Genomic DNA, 22,843 nt, shown 5'->3' with positions numbered 1-22,843 from the left:
AATTCAACAATAAAGAAGCATCTTTTAAACTATTTTTAAGGCGTATTGTTCTTATGCTTTGATGCTAAAAAATGCCTACATATATATAATATATATATAAAAAATCAACTAATAAAATCTAATAACTAAAATATATTAAGTTTATGAAAAAGGGATCCCGTAACCAATTGCTAATTAAGACAGGGCCATTATTTCATAAGATTTTCACATTATTCCAGATTTAAACATATATCCTAAGACTTTTAACAAACTATTAAATATAGTATAACGTTATGTTAAAAGAAACCTTGTGTAATATTATTACTTAGCGCTAAAATTGCCTCTACCTAATTAAGAACCTTACTACATAGGGGAAAGATTCAAAAGGCTAATTCAAAATTATTGCTGCTACAGGCTACAGACAATTTCAAATTGTAATATACATATTAAACTAATGGTATTTTTTGTTCTTACGGTTTGAATAAGAAAGATACAATTCAAATCGGCTTATGTTTCATTACTTATGCTTAGGCATAAAAAGGAACCTATTCTACTTCGACTTATTTGGTTATAAAATAGCTTTAAATGGTGAAATATAGAAAAATTAGCTAGTGTCCTTTTAGATAAAGTAGTTTAGTCCAAACAATGCAGATTTTAGATATGAAAAAGTTTAATCCATTGCCTAGCCATGCCAATTCTAAAATGGATTAGGGTCAGTAAAACCCTTTTATTTATAAGTCTTTAGGTTTATATACTTACTAAAAGGGAATGCCAAAAAGTTTAATATGATTGTATTCTTATCTAAATGTAAATCTTGTAATATAATTTTATTCTACAAAACATGATTTGTTGACTTTTACAAGAAGCATAAATCAAAATTTTTGCACTCAAAATGCAATTTGTCATAGACCCCAAAAAATGCGCAATTTCGTGATTTATAATCATTAGGCAATTTATTTTTTCCTTGTAATGTAGTTTGTACATTTTTTTTTACAAATAATGATGAAATCTTGAATTCGCACGTGGAGATTTTCCCATAGCCTAATAATATGCATATTCGTTATGAATATTAAATTTAAGAAATAGTTCTTCACAAATAAATTAAAATGACAAAAGAATTCATTGGGTCAATTATTCAAAATATGACCTTAAAAATTTGAGAAAAGTATCATATTTTCGTTATCAAATGATAAAAAGTGACCTAAAGTCATATAGAAAAAAAGTATTAAATTACCAAAAGTTCGTTATAAAAATTGTACATATATTTAGATGATAAGAAAGTATCATATTTATTTTATAATTACATTCTTTCAAAGGACGCCAAACTTATTTTATCAAAAACAAAGATATTTTTGTATTAAATTATTATGTTATCTATTTGGAAACAAGTATTTCAAGAGTCTAAATGGAATTTTAAGTCCTCTCTGCCAAAAACAACCCACTAAACATGATAACAAATATACTAAAAGTGCTTTTAGAACACGATTTTTTAAGTGCCAATTTTTATCAGCAATTTTTGGGACAAATAAAATTTGTTTGGTTCTATAACATATGTAGAAATACATGTAGGGGGGAGGGTGGGGGACTAATTCATAAGTACAAATAAAAGATTTTCCCAACGATAAAAGACAAAAGATTTTGGGGGATGGGAATTAATTTTGCTGTTCAGAACTCTACCAATTCACATGAGGGAGAGAGAGAGATGGAGGGAGATACGAGGGAGAAGAGAGGGAGATTGAGTGAGAAAGACAGGTTTAACCAAATGATGTCCCCAAATCTAGAATCTAAAGGAGGATGGGAGGGGGGGGGGGGGGGGTTATCGGCAGATTTGTGAAAGGAGGGTTTTAAAGGATTAATCTAGGTCCTCTTATTATTGTTAACCCTATCCCCGCGCGACAGACTGACGGGGCAATATGACTCTTCTACCCCCCCCCTCTCTCTCTTTCTCTGAAAATATGACCCTTCATACCTCTAATCCTTTCTATTATCTTTTACCCGCCCAAAGTAACCCCCCCCCCCTCAATCTTAACCCTTAAATATCAATGAAAACAACAAAATTTGTCAAAAACAAGTTTAGAATTACAAATGAATAGCCAATTTCTCAGCAATCATTTGATGTAACGAACCAACACTTTTTTTAAAAACCTTGTCATAATCCCCCTAGAAAACTTAACATCTCTCATAAACAAGATGAAAACATATTATAGCCGCAACTTCTTTAAATAAACAAAGCTGTACTGCTTTTTAATGCTTTTATCCTTGTTTTCCGCTAGTATACTTTGAAATAAACAAAAAACAAAAGGAGGATCATGTTACTTGTCGATGCAGCGCTGCACTTACAAGTAACATGTTTAACTTTGCTGCACTTACAAGTAACATGTTAAAGGGAGATAAAAAAAAGGAGATAGGCAGACAATGTTAGTTATATTTTTTATTGAAAATAAGCTTTTTAGTCATTTCTAAAGAACTTCAAAACCCCAAACAACTTCCTTCATCTTGAACCAAACTATACAAGGAAAACTCCTCCCACTCTTTTTCTCCTGTGAAATTTCCACCAATTTATAAATTAAACCTTTGATTAAAAAAAATCTCCGCCCTCTGAAAAACATAACTCAGGGCAATTTCATGTACAACCCCCTCCCTTCTATTCCAATCAAATTAAACCAGATTGCTATTCACTATCATGTGTAATTATTTAATAATATTTTTGCATATATTCAAAACCATTACTAATAAATGTTTAGCTAACGAATTAACCTTAATTGTTTCTATTTATAATTTTATTAGTATCGCTATAGGGAATGGAGGGGGGATATTGCTGCATCTACAAGTAACATGTATGAGTTTGCTGCATCTACAAGTAACATGTGATAAGCGCTGCATCGACAAGTTACATGATCCCAAAAGGATAACCCACCCAAAAATAACAGTTGGCCAACGGGTTGATTTAAAAATATGTGTGTTATTTTTTTAGCACTGTATACTATATTTATTTCCAAGGCTGTTAGGCTGAAAAAGTGTTTTTCTACGTGCTAATTGAAATGCTTATACCCGTATTTTAGATAGCTACTGGTTTAGACCTCAATTACAAACTATTGCTTCCTTTTTGCCTCATAAATATAGCCAAAAATTGGGTCAAATACAAGGTTAACTCAAAAATTGCAAACATTTTTGAAGCGACACAAAAAAAGCGTGAAAAAAAACTTACATGCACTCTCCAGGTTGCTTGCAGAATCCGTTTTGTTTGCTACATCCAGGCGAACAGACAGCTGAAATAAAAGAAAGAAAATTATCTAAAACTTAAAACAAATGACTTAAATATCACAAATGACTTTAAAAGGGCCACAGTTGTAGGGTTAAACACCTTATCTCTCTTTGTAAGATAACCCTTACTCTAAGATTGATAAAATATAAAATTTATAGGGGAAACATATCTATCTATCTTTAGATAATATATCTAAGTTAAAGATCACCCAAAATGTCACAAAAAAAGGTCGTCAAAATTAAACGTTTCAGGATATTTTTCCGTCCTTTGTGGCTTTAAAAAGGATGTCATTTTTTTCGTTCAAATATCAACTTTTTAAAATAAGTAACTATTGCATTTTAGCATATAGCTTAAAGTATATTTTGTTTATCAAAAAATAATTTATAATTTTAAGAAAAGAAATAAAGGGGGGGGGGGCATAATAATTGATTAAACAAACACCATAGCTCACTTTACCCACCCCAAGCTATCTTAGGATACAAAAGTGTTCCCACAAACTGTAAGAATGCTACTTTTTAAATTAGCCAAAGAAAATTTAAACATTATCTGAACGAGCCTATGTTTGTAGTTTTATCATTTTTACAAATTTAAAATTTAAAATTAAAATAAGTGTGATTTGCTGTTTCAATTTTTTGTGTATTTCTAATTAAACTTTTTGTCTAGCATATGGCACAGAGATAGTAGAGTGGGCTTTCATAATCCCCACCCTCAGAGTTACACCCCCTCCCCTACCCCGCTTATTAAGAGTTAACAAGGAGGGTGGAGGGAGGGGAGATAAAGAGAGTTAAGCATATGGTGTATAGGAATTATAGGAGAGAGGAGACACTTTAAAGCAAATACTCAAGCCATCGATCAAATTTTCTAGCAGATAATTCTACAATTAAAAGCTTTAATTACGATAACTGGGGCTAGCTTTTAAAGATACATTAAGATTTTATTAAACTCTTAAGCACTTATGTAATTAGATGAAAAATTAAGTGAGCTATGAAAATATGACATTTGGTAGAAATTAAGAAATAAATTATATGATTTTTATCAACCTAATTTTCAATTTTATGGTACAATACCACTTTTAGGTTCAATAAAAAGAAAATTTAGGTCTCTAAAAAAGTTGGGGAAGGGGTTGTTATTTTATCTATTACAATACTAAGAATGTTTCAAATAGATGCTAACTGTTTAAAATTTGGTAGGTGGATGGAATTTTTACACTTTTTCTTACACAAAAAAAAGTGAAAGCAAGAAACATGAATTTAAGTTTAATTTTTCAAAAATTCTAATTTGTATAATAAGGACGAGAAAAGTCAACAGTGAATTACTTTTGAATAGAATTTTAAGTTTGTTTAACCAAGGGTTTCAAATGGCATTTCCACCTTTTCATTCGAGTTGGGAGAAATTTTTAGCTGAACAATAGGTTCTGATTTTCTTTCATATTGGTCAAGCCATTGTCTGCCAGTATTTACATGTTCTAGGATACCAAATATGCGTACAACAAATATAATTGTCTTTCCAGTATGGATGAGAAACCTATTAATATCCGCTGGATTAGAACTGGTTCTCAGTCATGCTAAAAAATCATTTAAAGTATTACAGACAATTTTCCACGAATATTAAAATAAAACTCGTGAAATTAATACCAGTTTCATAAGCCTGTGCTTTCGATCCCTCGTGGCTAACAAAACTGCTTTTAATCTAATAATTTTTTATTTTAATATCCGCGGAAAGCTGTCTATAATACGATTCGATAATAAATGTCAGAATGCAATGATTTTTGTTCATGCAATCCATACAGGAAGTTTAAAAATTTCTTTTTAATAATTTCACCCTTGTAAAACACATCTAGGGGGGTAAATAAAACACACAAATATGAAATATTTGAGGAAAAAAATATGTAGGAGGAGATCTGATTTCATTTCCTTAATCATATAAAACATATATATAAATCATATTTATGAGGGGGGGGGGGCTTCATTTCAAAATAAAATGAAACGTTATTTCCTTAATTCGATTTGGCTGTCATTTACTCTTGTAATATGCATAACATTAAAAAAAATTTATTAAAGTATGAAATGGAAAAGTTTTGGATATACAGCTGCGATTTATTTAGAAAGTGTTTATTGTTATAAAATCTAAAAATCTGGCCCGTGTCAGAAATAATAATTATAAATAGCATTAAATATTAATCCCTTCTCCCCCAATTCTACCTGAACCCTTTCTATAATGGTTATATTTTGTGCTGTAAATCGCTTATCAGTCCCTAAATTGACCTATTTATAGCTCTTTACTTGAAATGAATGATAACAATGGTTTGGGGCAAATTTTCAACTAAAAAAAAGAGTTTGTCAAATAATAGGGGACAATATTTTAATTCTTTTTTTTTTACAAAACTGGAAAAATTCTTTGACCATTTTGAAGTTATTGAACTTTACCCTTCCCTATTAAGAACCAATACCCCTCAAAAGCATAAGTACCAAAGATATTTTGGACAACTGAAAAAAACCTGTCAATTAGCGAAAATAAAGAGATTTTTAAGACATTGTCTGTCCCTAAAAGTGTTTACATTTTTCCCACAATCTATATGGACCTAAAAACAACCTTTTACACCTTTTCCTGACAATTAAACTATAACATACTAAAACTAATTTATGTAAAAGTTATATAATATAAAAGGATTACATGGAATTAATATAAAAACCATGTTATTTTTCTTTTTTTCATTGCAATAACAATTATAAGGAAGTCGGTAACGATATAAGATTAAACATGAATGTGTGTGTTACAATTTTTATGAAAAGTCGCCCATTGTAAATGAATAATAAATAAAACATATTTGTAAGTAAACAGATTCATTGATATTATATTGTATAATCATTAAGCAATATTGATTTTTCCTATTTTTTATCATTTACAAAGAAAATTATCGGAAATTTAGAATTGATGAATATTTCCTCTGAATTCCTTTTCAATGTGTATTTCCTAATTTCATTTGCATAAAAATTATTCAAACTATAAGATTGATCGCATTTCTTATTCATATGAATTGGTTTAAGAGAATAATTCCAACCCATTGGTATGTAGATAAGGGTCAGGAGGGTCCGAGGGGGTAGGTGCGAGAAATTGGAACATTTTTAATGCAAATTTTAGAAGATTTTTCTAAAATTTTAAGCGGGAAATTAAAAATTAATTAACATGTGCCTAAATTAGCCTAAAAACCTAACCTAAATATGATGGAATAGTTTCGTTTTAATGGATGTTTTAAAAGTATAGATGTAGAATTATTTAAATGGAATATAATTGCTATCTTGCTAGGTATAAATGATTTAGAATTGGGGTAAAATATGAAACAACAGGCTAAACCTAGATAGATAGATACTTGGATGAATAGAAACCGAGGGTCGCAGATGGTAAATTTTTACATAGATCTAAGGGGAAGGGGATATTATTACTAGGGGTTTCTTTAGAAAGGTTTTTAGGGGGGAAAGGGAGTGGATGAGAGGGAAGGGGGTCGACAGCTGCAACTTTTAAACACAGAAATAACAGCTGATTTCAGCGTCCCTTTCCTTTTTATTCTCCATTTATAAATCCTTTCTCTCCTTCATGAAAAATAATTAAAAACACAAAAACCAGTTCTGAACAATTCAAGGGCAAAATTTAACATTTTTTAGGCCAAAATTTATGCACAATATCAAAACAAAATTAAAAGCTTTTTAAAAAGTACAAGATAGAAAAATCAGACATTAAAATGTTAATATTCGCAATAAAATTAATAAAAATATGCTTAAAGCATAAAAATTCTAATCTAGCCGGGGATGAATTTACAAATCTTAACTTCTGTCTCATTTTTTTCATGTTATCTTATATAATATACAACAATTCATAATTGAACTAGAAAAGATTTTGATTGAAATGCAAAATGTTAATATAACATAGTTGTCAAAATATGGATAATTGTTCAGTTATAAAAAATGATGGATATTTGAGTTAGCCTACTTTTATATGAGGGCTTTTTTTAACATATTTAATAATGTATGAAAGAAATTAAAGCATATAGCAACTAGAAACATGAAAACCAAAGCTCTGAATTGCGCAATACAAATAATAAATCCCTAACAAAAATTTTCCCTAAACCCTTCTATTCCCCCTTTTTCATTTAAGGAAAGGAAATAGAAGGAAGTTTTATTAAACTTTTACTATTTTACAGGGGATTATATAGCACAAAAAAAATATTTATAAACCAAAAAATGTAGTAACAAAAAAGAAACATGTAGTTGATAATTAAAAATGTAATTATGACCCTAATTAAAGTATTAGAATATGCCCTGTTGTACTATAACCAGATGTTTTCATGTTTCCGGCTCTATATAGAGAATACAGAATACTATATTACTATTTCTAAAGCCAAGCTTAGCTATAAACCCTCCCCCCCTAACCTCTCCCTTACTTATTTCAATTTCAAAGCTTAAAGTGTCTTATTTCTATGTAATACAGATTAAAAACATATAAAATTGTTTGTTATCAATTTATTATCAGAATTGTAGAAAGATACAAAAATTTTGAAGCAAATTTTCAATGATATTTGGTGAAAAGTCAACAATTTTATCTTTATTTTGATCTTGTTTATGTTATAATTACATTGTATCTTTGAAGCCATATAATATTTAGAACTTTTAACACATATGGTATCGCATATCCCTTGTGGATTGGCCCATTTCAAGGATATTTTACTAAAAGTTTAAAAAAATAAAAAAAAACACTAGAAAATACCTATAATAATTTTCTAATGATTCATAGATTAGTATTGGGGGAAAGTATTAATTTTTCAACCTTTATGTATTCCAAACATGAAAATTTATCACCTAAAAGCATCTAAACTTTTAGTAGCTGTAATATATGTACTTTCAGGGAGAGAGGGGTCACTTGCTTGAAAATTATTTACATCCCTCTCTCCTATTGAATGATTTTGGGCTAGAAAAAAATAGAATTTCACACAAAAGAATTAGGAGCAATATTAATTCATCCCATCCCTAGTTCCCTGAAAAAAACCTAAAACCTCCCATAGAACATGAAACATTACTGGACATAAACAGCAACAAAATTTGTTAACAAAAAGGACCTTGAAATACAATTTTAGGACTTTACTTCATTTTTAAAATGTGTTAAATTCAAATTTAAGGCGCAAAATTTTAAAGATTATCTTTATGAACTTCTGAAATGGTCAAACACTGCGCTTTTCAAAACTCTTAAAACAAGATAAGGCATTGTTGGTAATTTTAAAGTCGTATAATTAAATTTAGACAATTTTTAGTCGTGGGCGAGGCATATGATATGAAAATAACGGGCCTTGCCAGCCCTTTTTTTGCAAATAAAATTTTACTTGTTTGGAAAAATCAGAATATAATTGCAGACTCTGAACAAAAATGCTTTCTTTTTCAACTTTTTGAGAAGCTTTACATGTTTTACAAACTGTTATAATTATATGTCTCTAATATTTTGGCCAGAAAACAAAATCTAACAAGAATAGATTTAAAAACAAAGAGCGAAGCTCTTTTATAAAGTTATTAATCGCTTTGCTGTCACCTGTGGACATTATATAACAAAGCTGACCCTAAACATATGGCAAATTTCCGGCCAAATTTTTTATAAATAGATAAATACATTTCCCCTAAATAAAATCTAAAATAAAGCCAAAAACCGGATACGACAAGCAAAGATTGATCGTTAACTAATCGCGCTATGATAAACCTAGATCAAAACATTTGTTAATGAAAAAAAATCATAGAAAATAAAGTTTACTTACGTGTAGTACAGTAATCACCGCCAGTCCATCCAGGCAGACACACCTTCCTACCGTTGTTATCACACTTATAATGGCCAAAGTTATCGTCCCTATCCTTACAGTGCTTATAACAATCACGGCCGTAGTAGTTTTCAGAGCAGATAAGGCGATAGTCGTAGTCTAACCGGTCATCGCCGCCGTAAGACCAGCCCTCGCCAGCGTCCAAGGTTCTGGATTTTATCACGCGATGGACCATGGTCTCGTTTCCTGAAAAGAAATGATTATTATAGCAAGAATGATAAAAAAAAGTGTTAAAACTATTTAACCACTTACTTTTATTCACTGAAGGTGTAATTTTGTATATATCATCATTTGGGATGTACATCAATTTATCGTTAATTGTCTTATCCCTTTAGATCCCTGAATAAGAACATCCATTCTTTTAGATGGATATACCTAAATTATATGTGATTCAAGCTATTAACTTTTAATCATAAGATAATCTTTTATTTAAGTGTAAGCGAACATATGTAAAATAATACTAAAGTAGGCATTAGAATAAAATCAATAACAAATAATTCAAAATAATCATATTTCATGTAATCTTTTAATCATACAAACAAATTCGAATGATATTGAATGAATCTAAAAAATAGAAATCTAGCTAAATAGTTTTGTATTATAGTGTAGCAAAGCATAGAAAATTAGCACCAGAGCGTTTATTTGTTAGTCGTGCTTAGCTAAACCTATAAAAATCTGTTTATACCAAGTTATACCCTACCCCCTTTATACTACTATATGCAGCATTTTTAAATTTGGCTACTTTTAAAATCAATTAGTAAAGCTTTCTTATTTTTTATATTTACTTTTTGGTTATTAAATTAGGTGTATCATAAAAAATATGATGATAAAAACAGTTTTTTCTTCTATCTATCTAATTATCTATCTTTCTATCCAAGTATTTACGACACAGTCATCAAATTTAATTATAACTTTCTAACACTTAACAGTTTCATTTAACATAAAACCTCAGCCATTTTTGGGTAGATACATAATGACAGAATGATAAAGGCAACTTTTCAATCTTAAATTACCCCCCTCAAAAAACCTTGTCCCCCATACCTTTATTTAATTCGGTAAATTGAACTTTGTAATGGTATAAATAACGCTAACACGAGCTGTTTTATAGCCCCCGAATTTTGAAACCCCCCTACCGTCCGTCACTTTCATACCTTTTCAAAGCTGTATATAATCCCTAAAAAAATTGCTAAAATTTCTATTAAAGTATGTAACACTTTCTTCTTACTAACCCCCCCCCCCCCCAATTCACACTTTTTTGCGGAATACCAAAGTTAATTGAAAAATATAACGCAAAAGCTAAAACTTTAATTTTCATACTTGATAATTATTATGTGTTTTGTTATGTTTATTCCTCTGTTTTTAATACAATTAACATAGTGATAGTTATCTGCAGGTATATGTTATCGCCCTGAGAAAAATTTTTGTGGTTAAATTAAAAAATAAAGGGTGTATGTATTAAGTAGTTTCTTTAAGTACGTTAAAATTTGCGTATTTATTATAAGAAATTGCGTAAAATAAACGATTTTATTTTTGAATGAGAATCAAATTATTTACCAATCTAACGACTAGCAGACAATGAAATATTGAAATATAATGGAAGCTAAATAACCTATAATATCTTCGACTATTGAGTCACAGGGCCTGTGTGTGTGTGTGTGTGTGTATATAATTTAATTTCAATTCTAGAAGACATTTGATGTCATTTGAAGGGTGTAATTTGGGCTTCATTGTGTGGGGACCTTTGTCAAATTAATTATGGGGCACTTTGAAGCCCATCAGACCTACCTTTAAGAAGTCACACAAACATTATATCTTATTTGAATTTTGGTATCCAATTTTCAACCAATTTCTATAAGGCTTTGTAGTTAGTAAACTAAAGCAATTTTTACTTACAAAATACAATCAATTTTTCATTTAGCCCAAGACACGTCTAGGGCTTATATGGCCGCGAGAAGCGTTTTTTGTCATAATTTTTAATTAAACCCTTCCACCTATCCACTCTAGCTAGCTAACAAGAAAAAGTCTAAATAGATCTTATACACAAGAAATTAGCTATCAAAACAAGAAGGAAAAATTAACTGGTTTCAAGAAAGTAAATGAAAAAATGTGCGGCCACGAGAATTTTTATCAACGACCAAAATCTTAATGAGATTTTTGGATAATTTTGAATATGTAATGAACTTTTTTATTTTTAGGCTTTTGTTTCATAAAATTTATAGCATCTTATTAAAAGGTCAAGGGATGTTTTATGTTTGATTACAAAAGGCGTACCATGTAAGAATAAAATTACAGGAAACTAAAGGGTGGGGTGTACATACACCCCCCCCCCCCCCCACTTCCCAGGAAAAGCGATGAAATCTAATGTGAGATGACATATTGACATAGCCTCATATTTTCTACATCAAAACAAACATAACACATAACAATTTGAATCATCGAACGGAAGTCCAACTCAAAAATCTCTGCCCCCCACCCCCACTTCAAATCCCCGCAAATTAAGCGTTAACACCTATCAAATAAAGCAATGTTTGCTTTACATTATTTCCAATAAAAACATTATGTCCTCAAAAATTTAAAATTTCTTATAAAAACATACACACAAATATTTCAATGTTTTTGGAAGATGTCCCAAATATTTAAGAAAAATAACCCAAAACAGAAAAATGGGGTATAAGGATGGTAGAAGGGGTAGTATGGAATTTGGTAGTAACTCTTAGTTTTACCCCAAACCAATATCTTATGTGATTTTAACTTAGATAGTAGCATATGGAGACAACATATACTAACACTACCCCTGCGGGGGGAGGGGTTACACCTCCTGAAAAAGGGGTGTAAAGGGTGCACTCCACAGGGGGTAGGGCACTATCAAACCAAAAATCAAAGCCCCCACAGATTTTAGAATTTTGTCTTTGATTTTATCCAAGTTTAGGAAAATTCTAACAACAAAAAATGAGAGTAAAATAACATAATGTGTTTTTTTCAACATTTCAAGAACCCTTCAACATTTTTGAATAACAGACATTCTTCTTTAAAGATTTTTGTTATGATTTTAAGTTGAAAGGAGCATAAAAAAGATGATTTATTTAAGTGTTTACTACCATGCTATAACCCTTTTTGGCCTACTAAATTTTAATATACCTTAAAACCAACTACTTACAGTAAAACACATATTTCCAAAAGAAAGCCTATTGCTCAATAAAATGGTTTTTAAAACCAATTTCCAATAAAGTTTACATCCTCGCCACTTAAACAGCCCAATCCCTAAAAATTATACAAGGCTTAAAACGGGCATGTCAACCACATTGTAAAATTCTACCATCTTCCAATGGTTATGGGGGGCAAATAAAATCTTACCCAGGACCAAGGGGCCATTGTAAAATAATCTAACCAATGGATTTTTTTATGATGGGACACTGAAATTGGATATTTTTCTTCTTAAAAAACGCACAGAAAAAAAGATAACAATTTCTACCATGAAATTCGATATAATTCAGCAAAATTTTGAAATTTTTGCTTGAAAATACGGGTTAAGTAATAGTAAATATGATATACCATATGTCATATGTCAAAAAAAAATATTTTGATAGGCATCTTTAGGTACATCCATAGGCCACTTTCCTGCCTTCCTGGACGAAAATTTTATGTCAATTCAAAACAGCAAACATCTTGCAATTGATTATGGAAGATTTTTTGCTCCATATATCAAAGAATTTTTTCTAAACTTTTGGAGGATTTTCTGTTTTAAAATTAGAAGATTTTTCTGAAATTATTTTGAAGATTTTTTATGTTTTATTGGCTAACCTGTCCAGGCCGATGCATGGGACTGGTAATCCATGCATCTATCATAAATCATACCCATACATTACTCATATTATTTTATCAAGATTATCTACAAGTCCACATAACTATGCCAAAACTATGATCCCACAAGGACCCCAAGACAAAGGGAAAGAGAATTTAAGTCCTTGGGGGGAGAAGGGGACATTATGAATTAAAGGAATGTTTTCAAAAATATTTTAGATCGTAAATTTTCATTCAAAATCATTACTGATCTTTAACATTCATTATATAATGCTTAAACTATCTAAACAACCCGAGAAATTGCTTAAATGTTATTTAATATTCAAAACACGTTTGGTTTAAGATGTGTAAAAATATCAACACGTCTCCTCCCCCTCCCCCCCCCCCAAAAAAAAAGGACGCCTATAGAGAAATAGCATATTAAGCCATAACAAACCCTAAGATAAATACACTGTGACAACATTACTTTTTATTATTTATGACACAACATTAACATACACTTTTTTGCTGTCTTATGACTCTTTTTAGGGCATGTTTCCTGCCCTTTTTAGCGGGAATATACAAGCCATGCCCCTTCCCCAGTAGGTGATCGGGTCAGAAAATGATAGTTGTTGGCCAAAAATGAGACAATATCATACCAAAACATCTTTATCTTTATGAGACTAAAATATAGAGGAGAATTTTATATTTGGTATATTAAGATGTTCTGATATCTTTTTACAAACATAATCTAATTTAAATTTAGAGAAGACATAAAAAAGTTATAGGAAATTTTAAGGGGGGTTAAATGCGAAAAATGACGCTGTTAAAATTTGTAGAAATGTCAAAAAATGCTTTATGGCGGATTGAATTTCATTCCCTCCCCCCTCAACATACCCCTCGAAAAAAATGGCCTTTTCAGTGACCCCTTTTAAAGCCACATATTGCTTTCATAACTCTCCCCCTCCCCCTTGATTTTCCATATTGTCCTAAAAACAGAATCCTTAAAATAGTTATTAGTCCCTACGGTTCTATTAAGCACATATGTTAAAAATTGCTAAAAATAAAGCTTACAAAACATAAAAATTTAATATATAATTATTACAGAAAAAAGCTAAGCCTAAGCAAGTAGCCAACAATTGGTTAGAAGGATGTTAAAGATATTGATCTAAAGAAAATTTATAGCGCTGAAACCTTTAATCATAGCATATAAAAGTTGGTTAGTTAAGATTAAAATAGTTTTCAAGGGTTTGAACAAAGGGGGGGGGGGAGCATTTTGCATAATTAGCAAGGGTGTATAAGGGTTGAAGTCAGGGATCTAAAGGGATAAGACAATGGCCGATAAATTGATATATCTCACAATGATTATAAACGAATTTGCCCCTTCTGTAGATTACAATCAGTGGTTGAAATGTTTGAACATTTTACTTAATGAACCAATCAATCAAAATTCAATATAAGTCCCCAATGTTGTCTAGCCAACCAATGAGTAAACGTTGATATACAATTTTGTTGACATGTGAAATAAACAGCCCAATGTTTCCTTCCTCCCTGGTGTATAAAGGTTCAAGTAATAATGACCAAGTGAATTCAAAGTTTTCAAAAAAAGGTTGAACTTTTTATGATTTGTTTAATTTTACATAATTGTTATACTTTTCAAAACTAAGAAAACTAATAAAGCAACCTTATCTAAAGCCTTGATAATTAACTATGCAAAACTAAAAGATGTTAAAAGTATAATGAAAGACTTCTTTCATAGCATATATCACTTACGAGTGTTCTTTTAAAACTAAATAATTATTTAGCAGAAAAAATGTAAAACTTTTAGCTATAGAAAATGTTTGTTAACACTATTTATATATACAAAATATTGCTTTTAGAGGCTTTAATTTTTAAAAATCCAAATTTTTGTAGGTTTTGTATTTACACCTGGCACCATAAGGTAACCGAAGTATATTAGCTGTTAGTAGTGTGTAAGTAATTAAACAAAAGTTCAACTCTTTTCAGAGGATAATCAAGCTTCATTAAATTCGTGTGTGGGGTAGCACTGTTTGTGTGTGTGAGGGGGGGTGGGTGTGGTGAAGACGCAATTCATAAATTATCAGAAAAATAAAGTAATAATGGGGGGAAAACAACGCCTGGGGGGAGTATTGATAGAAATTAGTGGTTTTTGGGGTAGCCTTTGAGCAATTAATGTTTATGTATTATATAAAAATTATAAAATTTTTCTTACTTTCACATTATTTTAAGTTGTATAAAAAGTATTTCATATAAGTACATAACTACATATAAACAACTAAACTTTATTTCTTTCGGGGCACCCCTACCTTACAACCCCAGGCCCCCCCCCCCCCTCCCCAATTTTGTGATTATTCCGATGATTGGTCTGTTATTAGATTGCAATTACCCAAAGCCACACAGGCAGAATGTAGGGGGGTGATTTTGTTTTGGGTCTGTAATCATTCATTTGCCCCCCCCCCTCATGATCCAAGAAACTGATAAAAGAATAAGGTACCCAAAGTTTTGAAAATTTAAGTTCCAAAAAAAATATTTATATCTTATTTTGCTTTTTATAAAAATATGCCAAACAGTATGAAACAATATATTTTAGCGGGTATTGACGAAAAAATTCCTTAATTTCATACCTTTAGTATGCTCACCCTGAATTAAATAAGTAAGTACCTAAAGTAACCCAAACCTTAATATGTATGTTGAAATTATCCCCCCCCCCCCATCCCCCCAAATAAAATTGATATGTACTCTTAACCCCCCCTCAAATAAAATTGCGCGAATTTTGATTGATTTGAATTGATCCAAAACTTTAATTTTACGCTTACCACCGAAAATCATCCCATTCATTTTAAAATTATATTGGTTTATATGACCTTTAGGGCCTATATAAAATTATATAATAATAAATAAACCCACTTATATATATTATACAAATTATACAGAATCAATAGTGACATAAAAAGTATTGTTTTCTGATCACAAATGTAACTTTTTATGGAAACAAAAAATTGACAGATAACAGGCTTCTGTGATTTAAAACATAAACTCATTCAAACCCATGTTTAATATGTTAATAAATGTATAATTTTTACATAAACTAGTGTATAATAAATGTAAGGTCTATCAAGTGAAACACTTTTTTTCAAGCTTTTTGATTGTTATACAAAAAAAAATGTTTTTATATTCTATTTTCATGCAACATTAAGTGTCTTAAAATTCATAAAAGAAAGTATTTTAGGGGGAACTTTTCTGAAAATTACAATGATTTCAAGACACTCAAAGTATGACTTAAAATCTATTTTATGTCGAATATAAAAATGAAATGAGAAAAGGGGTAGAGCATAATGGGGATAATGTGTGTATGTAGTAAAATGGTCAAAAATTTTGATGAACTTTTTTTTTGAGTTTAGTTCAACTGTAAAGCAAGTTCGCTTGCGGCAAATAATAAGTAGTTACATCAAGTAGGAGAACCTTTTTTTTCTTCATTCCTCATCATAATACAAGAATAAAAAGGGGTGGCTTTTTAAGTGGAAGGGGTAACAAAAAATTGTCATTAATCCCCCTTCTCGCTGTATTTTTATATACAGGAGTTTAATGTTTGAAAATTCCTTACCATCATTTGACGAACAATGGCGAAAAAATCTTGGTTTGTTACGCTATAACATTTGATGCTATATCATTTTTTAGGCATTTTTAACAGTTTTTTTTTTAAACTAGAAAGTTATTTAGCTTTAAAAACTACTAATTTCAGTCAAAAAAAGTGCCAAAATTATCACAGCCAATTTTTTTTGCTACTGTTCACCAACAAAATGCCTTTGCCAAAAAAAATGATAAATAACGACATGTCTGGAACTTAAAATGGGCGAAAAAGGCCTTAATACTGCAAAAAGGGGCAAAACAGTCTCTAAAAATTCTTTGCAAAAGTTTCCAAGACTTGAAAAGGTGGTCATTAGAGATAATAAAAGTTTCAATGTATGGAGCTATTAAAATGGACCTCATTTTTTGGGCTACTTTAAGGTCAATTCATTCTACCAAAAAAAGTAAATTCTTGGACTTTTTAACATTCTTCTATATATATAATTATCTAAACTAAAAATTGATTATGTAAAATTTATGAAAATACTTACTTTCATTGCGTCGTGTATGAATAGCTTCGATAATCAGACTAAAATCACCCTGAAAAAAAAGATAATTTTGATATAAAGAAAAACATATAATGAACACAGTAATAGTGTCTGACTGATTATGACGTAACAAAAAAAATTAGCCAATGAGAGGCCGTTATTGACCAATGGTAAAATTTATAGTGGCCTCTCATTGGCTAATTTTTTTTGTTACGTCATAATCAGTCAGACACTATTACTGTGTTCCATATAATGATATGAATTAATTAAAATAACAACTTGTTGATAAAATTTGCATTAATGAATAAAATGCATAATTCAAAATAATGAAACTCATTTGCTACAAAAACATGGGGGGCCGCCGTCAAGTCGAAATTAAACATTTAAAAATTATCAATTTTTATCTGTACTTTTCATCAGTTTCAATTCATATGTTTTCTTTAAAAATTCATATATAAAATAAATATATGCACATATAAAACTAATAAATTATTGTTCAAGCTATTGACAATTATCGATATTATTTGAGAATTAAAATGAAAAATAAATATGTGGAACAAGTAGAGAATAAACTTGTTTCATGTTTTAAAGATCAACACAATTTTTTTAAGGTTATCAAACTAATAAATTTTTTTAGGCAATATTCAAATCTTCTTTGAACAAAAAATCAGTAAATTCAAGGTATACGACACTAGACGCTGAATTAATATCCCCCAAATCCGATTAAAATCAACAAAATTAACCTATGTGTACATTCTAACAATTTATATTTCATTATCCCCTCCCTCCCTAAATAAAAAAACGACATGTTCTAGAGGCAAAAAATTCGCAGAAATAAAGCATTTTTTTAGACTTTCGTGACAAAGATATTGTGCCTTAAGAAGACATGTCTCTTATTTTAGTCAAATTAGTCAATACTCGAGTTCATTAATCCCATTTTTACCTCCCAAAAAAAAAAATTGAGGGTATATAAAATGCTTTAAAAAGTCCAAATATTAAAGTATTATTTAAGAATGAATTAAAATCGCAATAAATTTAAAAATGAAAGAATAAAATGATTAAAGTTTATATCGCTTAATAAATCTATTAAACTATTGTATGCATAAAACATTAAGTCTCAGACAATTTTATTGTGTTAAAAACGACATTTGTCTAGAAGCTAACATTAAACATACAATTTCATTTTTTATACAATTGCGATTTTTTATAAAAATATAGGTTACAATTTTGTGGATTTTTCATTGCTATATAATTGAAAATTATTTCTACAAGATGTTTTGTTTTGAAAAGAGCGGAAAACAGTAATAAAACAATTTTAAATATATCATCAATAAGAAAATTTTCTAACATAAGACAATGCCTTAAATTAGACAAAATAACTTACCGGCCATTTAAAGTTAATATCAAATGTAATGGGCTGAAGGCGGGCGGATAGGTCGCCGCTTCTCCCGCTAACCACCGCCGTTTCCGCCTTGCCAAACGTGCACTCCTCCTCACTATTGCCACCGATATTTTGCATATAATTTCTAAAACACACGCGGAACTTTATATCACAATCACAACCGTTATTATTAGTCCGCCGCAAACCGTTATTTGTAACGGCGTTATCACAGCATTTTGGGTCGGTTATGTCTGTTGTAAATTTGTTTAATCTCAGCTGAAACACGCCCTGCGGTTCCGAGTCACGGCAATGTGACGTCTGAAAAATAAAAAAAATAAGTTATATGGTTTTTATGAAACACTATGTATTTACTTATTGAATTCTTTTTTTTAAAATATATTTTATAAGAAAAATGTTTACTATCTCAAATATTACCTGTGATAAAGAAAGGACTAGAGCTGAGGTACAAAGAAATCTTGTAAAAGAATTCATTGTGATGGTTTGTGAGGCTAAAACCTGCAGCCTCCGTATACGTCTACAAGCTGAAATAAAGAAATATTTAGTTATTTTAAATGTTTTGCAAATGAATATAGAATATACGTGGACGTTATGATAGGGGAATAATTGTCGTCAATTTGGGTTGCTATCATAGATTTCACTTATTGGCCAGTTCACTCATCTAATAGAAGGGACGAAATGGGGTAACAGTGGATGAATGGAGGGGGGGTAACTTTAGCCATCTACAAGTTTCATTTTATTAGAGTACATTATAATCTGGTGAAGATCCAAGTAAAAATAAATTTATTGTTTGGTATAAAAGCAAAGTTGTAAAATGCAAAAAAAGGTTTTTTTTCAAAATACATTTTTTTTATATTTTGATTTAATGATAAAATTATTTTAAAATATTAATTACCTTATTGTTTATTTATATGTTGTTTTTATGAAATCTTAGCACAAAAATCACCTTAAAAATTTCATTTTACACATTTTGAAAGTTTCAAAAAATCACTTTTTTAGGCAAAATTTTGGTTCTATATATTTATTATCACTTTTTTTGCAATATTTATATCATAACTTTTGTTTATTTGAATGTGTTATGGAAAAATCACCAAATACTACATACACACTCTCTTTACTCTTACAGGTCTAGAAATCAACTAACTTTAATGGCGCTGTCTCACTTAGTTCGGGCGGAACGAGTTCCAACCCGGCACGTCCCACCTCCCCTCTTTCTAAGGAAAAAGGGGAAAATTATCTATGGAGTTGTAAAGATAACAGCCAAAATAGAGGTGAGTATAAAAAAGGGGGAACCTAATAGGGGAGGGGGACAATAGACGCGAGCCATTATTAAGAAGCACAGCTACTACTACTAACAACTAATATAAGGGGGAAGGAAAGAAGGGGAAAATGGAGATGGGGTTTAATACCGGGGAAAATTTAAGTGCATTATAAAATACAGCTATTCTATGAAAAAAGCGAAAATCTACGAAAACAATAATTTTCTAGATTTCTTAATGAACAATCAATTAACAATTTTCTATTTATAAATATTCTTAGATTCAGCAATTTTGCTATTTTGAAATTAATATTAGCTGTTTTGTAAAAGTACCGAAATTGTAGTTTATAAGACGGGAGTTTAGGTACGGGTTGCTTGAAAGCTTCTGCCATCATAGTCTGCTAGTAAAAGTAGTAAGTAGCTACCATCACCCCCTCCCCCCTTCCCTTGGCTGAGCCCCTTTTCTTTCCCACTTCTCCGAAGCATATTTTCTTTGCCTTTATATGTCTATTTCACGAATTATTCTCTCTCTCTCTCAATTCTCCTTTAAAGTTTAAGTATGTGTGTGTTTCAGAAATTGTTAAATCTAGAGGAGTAAAGACGTTTTAAATCAATTGTATTCAAAGGAGTTAAAATAACAGAGAAATGGACCAAAACCACCAAAAGACTTGTTTACTTTTTGTCAAAAAAAAACTACTTTTTATGAAACATTTTGGAATAATTTCACGATCTGTTGTATAGTCCAAGAAAGCTATATTTTGAAATTTGAACCTCCCAAAAGTAAATTTTTGGAATGACGTGTCAACCAATTTTCATATGTGTTTTTATAATAATGCTTTTTTATACATTAGCAGTTATACAATAAATTTAACAGAAAAATTTCAAATTTTAATTCAATTCATTTTCATTAATATTTTTTAGCCAAAATAACAAATCAAATTAAAAACCTAACCTTAAAATTACAAATACCGATTCACAATTCAAAACCCTAAAGGTTTTAAATATTTGTAACATTCTGACATTAAAGCCCTTTAGAAAAAATACCTACAGCAAAAAAGTTTAAATGTCTTATTAAAATTATATTAAATGTTTATGTAAAGGATAAAAGATCATAAAGAATTACACAAAATGTTATAGTTCTTTTTTTTATGTTATGAAAAAATAAAAGATTTAAACCTGTTTTATTAGCTCTGATATTAATTTATGATTTTTATTTTAATATTTGTGGAAAATTGTCTGTAACACGATACTAAACATGATTTTTCAGTATGGCTGAGAACTGGTTCTAATACAGCGGGCATTAATAGGTTTCGAAGCGATACTGGAAATTTGTTTCTAACCCTTTCGGGGATCCTAGCATTAATGGGCTCTCTTAACCCTTACTTAAAGTAATATTTGAATTTTTATCTACACTCCTACCCCCTTATCTTATTTTTTTTGCTTTATTATTCTCGGGTTTGTGGGAGCGTCAGGACCCTATTTCCTGCACCTGCCCCCTTTCTTCTCCTTTCTCTTTTCCTCTCTCTCTCTCTTTCCCCATTTCTTCTTTCTTTTTTTCTCTTTCTCCCGGGGAACAAATTTCTTAACCCTTTAAGATTTTCTTCCTCCCCCTTTCTTCAAATAGACATTTTAAGATTTCAAGGGTTAATAACATCCCAGAAGAAATAAGTAGAGGTAGGGCAATGACAGTTATTAAAAACGAAGCTTTTCTATAATTAGGGTCGGTCCGTCCGTAACGGATAGCTTTTTGTGTTAATTTAGGCATGTTAGAATTGTCCTATTGATTTCAAACTTTGCATGGTGATTCCTGTAGCAGTTAGGTACAATTTAAAAAGCGTAGCAACTCTATAATCATTACCAGAATGTTCGTACGTTCATTTTAAACATGTTGATTTTTTACTTTTTTAACAACAAATTTTTTATGTGATCTAATAATCCGATTGATCTGATTTTTGGTATACTGATTCCTGGGACAACAAAGTACAACATTATAAGCGAAGCAACTCTATAATCAAGTCCTAAAAATGTAAGTATGTCCATAAACATTATTCTGTATCAAGCAGTTTTTCAACAATTTTACTGACAATTTTGCTTCGACTCTTATACATTTACATTCTGATTATTCAGTTCTGACACTATACAAGTGTTAATGTCCGTTTGTCCTACCGTTTCAGTGCTTCGCTTTTATGGATGTTGTCATCCTTGTTTTGATTTTTAATCCAATATTTTCAAGCTAATATCTTTATCAAATAGACTCACATAGGACAGAAAGAAAAATAGCCTTAACCTCTATCAAACCTCTGATCTGTGTCTTGAGGCATTAAACATCTACAATTAAAACCTTTATATTTAGAATAATTTTAGGTTAACAAAAATAGGATAGGTTTATCGGGTTTATTTGGGAAGTTGGCTTCTTGCTATAAGATCATTTTACTCTGCCAACCTAAGCGTCTAACAATATAATGGCGTACTTACGAACAGCCACTAGTTAAAAAGTAGCTTTGTTAATAAAAAAAAAAACGTCACATTAAATTCCCTCCCTTTAATCTAACTGAAACAAGGATGAAAAACATCCATAAAAGCGAAGCACTGAAACGGTAGGACAAACGGACATTAACACTTGTATAGTGTTAGAACTTAATTATCATAATATAAATTTATAAGAGTCAAAGCAAAATTGTAAGTAAATTTGTTGAAAAACTGCTTGATACAGGAAAATTGTTATGGACATACTTACATTTTTAGGACTTGATTATAGAGTTGCTTCGCTTAATACATTATACTTTGTTGTCCCAGGAATCAATATACCAAAAATCAGATCAATCCGATGATTAGATCACATAAAAATTTGTTGTTAAAAAAGTAAAAAAATCAACATGTTTAAAATGGACGTACGGACATTTTGGTAATGATTATAGAGTTGCTACGCTTTCTAAATCGTACCTAATTACTAAAGGAATCACCATGCAAAATTTGAAATCGATAGGACAATTCTAACATGCCTAAATTAACGGAAAAAGCTATCCGTTACGGACGTACGGACGTACGGACGTACGGACGGACGTACGGACGTACGGACGGACCGACCCTAATTATAGAAAAGCTTCGCTTTTAAAAAGACAAAAAATAATCATTGAAAAAAGGCCAAAAAATTAACAACTCATGTTTTATT

At 30.3% G+C, this 22,843-nt stretch overlaps 1 protein-coding gene across 1 annotated transcript in view; it reads right to left on the bottom strand.

Annotated features, from left to right (window-relative positions):
- The window catches only part of LOC145328903 (uncharacterized), a 29,012-nt gene extending 9,432 nt beyond the window's left edge, over window positions 1-19,580 (bottom strand). Inside the window, exons 1-6 of the mRNA XM_080172846.1 lie at window positions 19,309-19,580; window positions 18,831-18,937; window positions 18,399-18,713; window positions 17,018-17,066; window positions 9,039-9,284; window positions 3,188-3,248 (exon numbers count right to left, since the gene is read on the bottom strand). Of these exons, the coding sequence (XP_080028972.1) occupies window positions 3,188-3,248; window positions 9,039-9,284; window positions 17,018-17,066; window positions 18,399-18,713; window positions 18,831-18,887 (728 nt within the window). The 5' untranslated portion in view covers window positions 18,888-18,937; window positions 19,309-19,580. The remainder of the gene's footprint in view (window positions 1-3,187; window positions 3,249-9,038; window positions 9,285-17,017; window positions 17,067-18,398; window positions 18,714-18,830; window positions 18,938-19,308) is intronic.
- Window positions 19,581-22,843: the final 3,263 nt, after the last annotated feature.

This window comes from Acartia tonsa, chromosome 9, assembly GCF_053477335.1.
Source record: "Acartia tonsa isolate MP-2025a chromosome 9, ASM5347733v1, whole genome shotgun sequence".
Classification (NCBI taxonomy): domain Eukaryota; kingdom Metazoa; phylum Arthropoda; class Copepoda; order Calanoida; family Acartiidae; genus Acartia; species Acartia tonsa.
The sequence above is the reverse complement of the archived record's forward strand: the minus strand, read 5'-3'. Positions and strand labels throughout refer to the sequence as shown.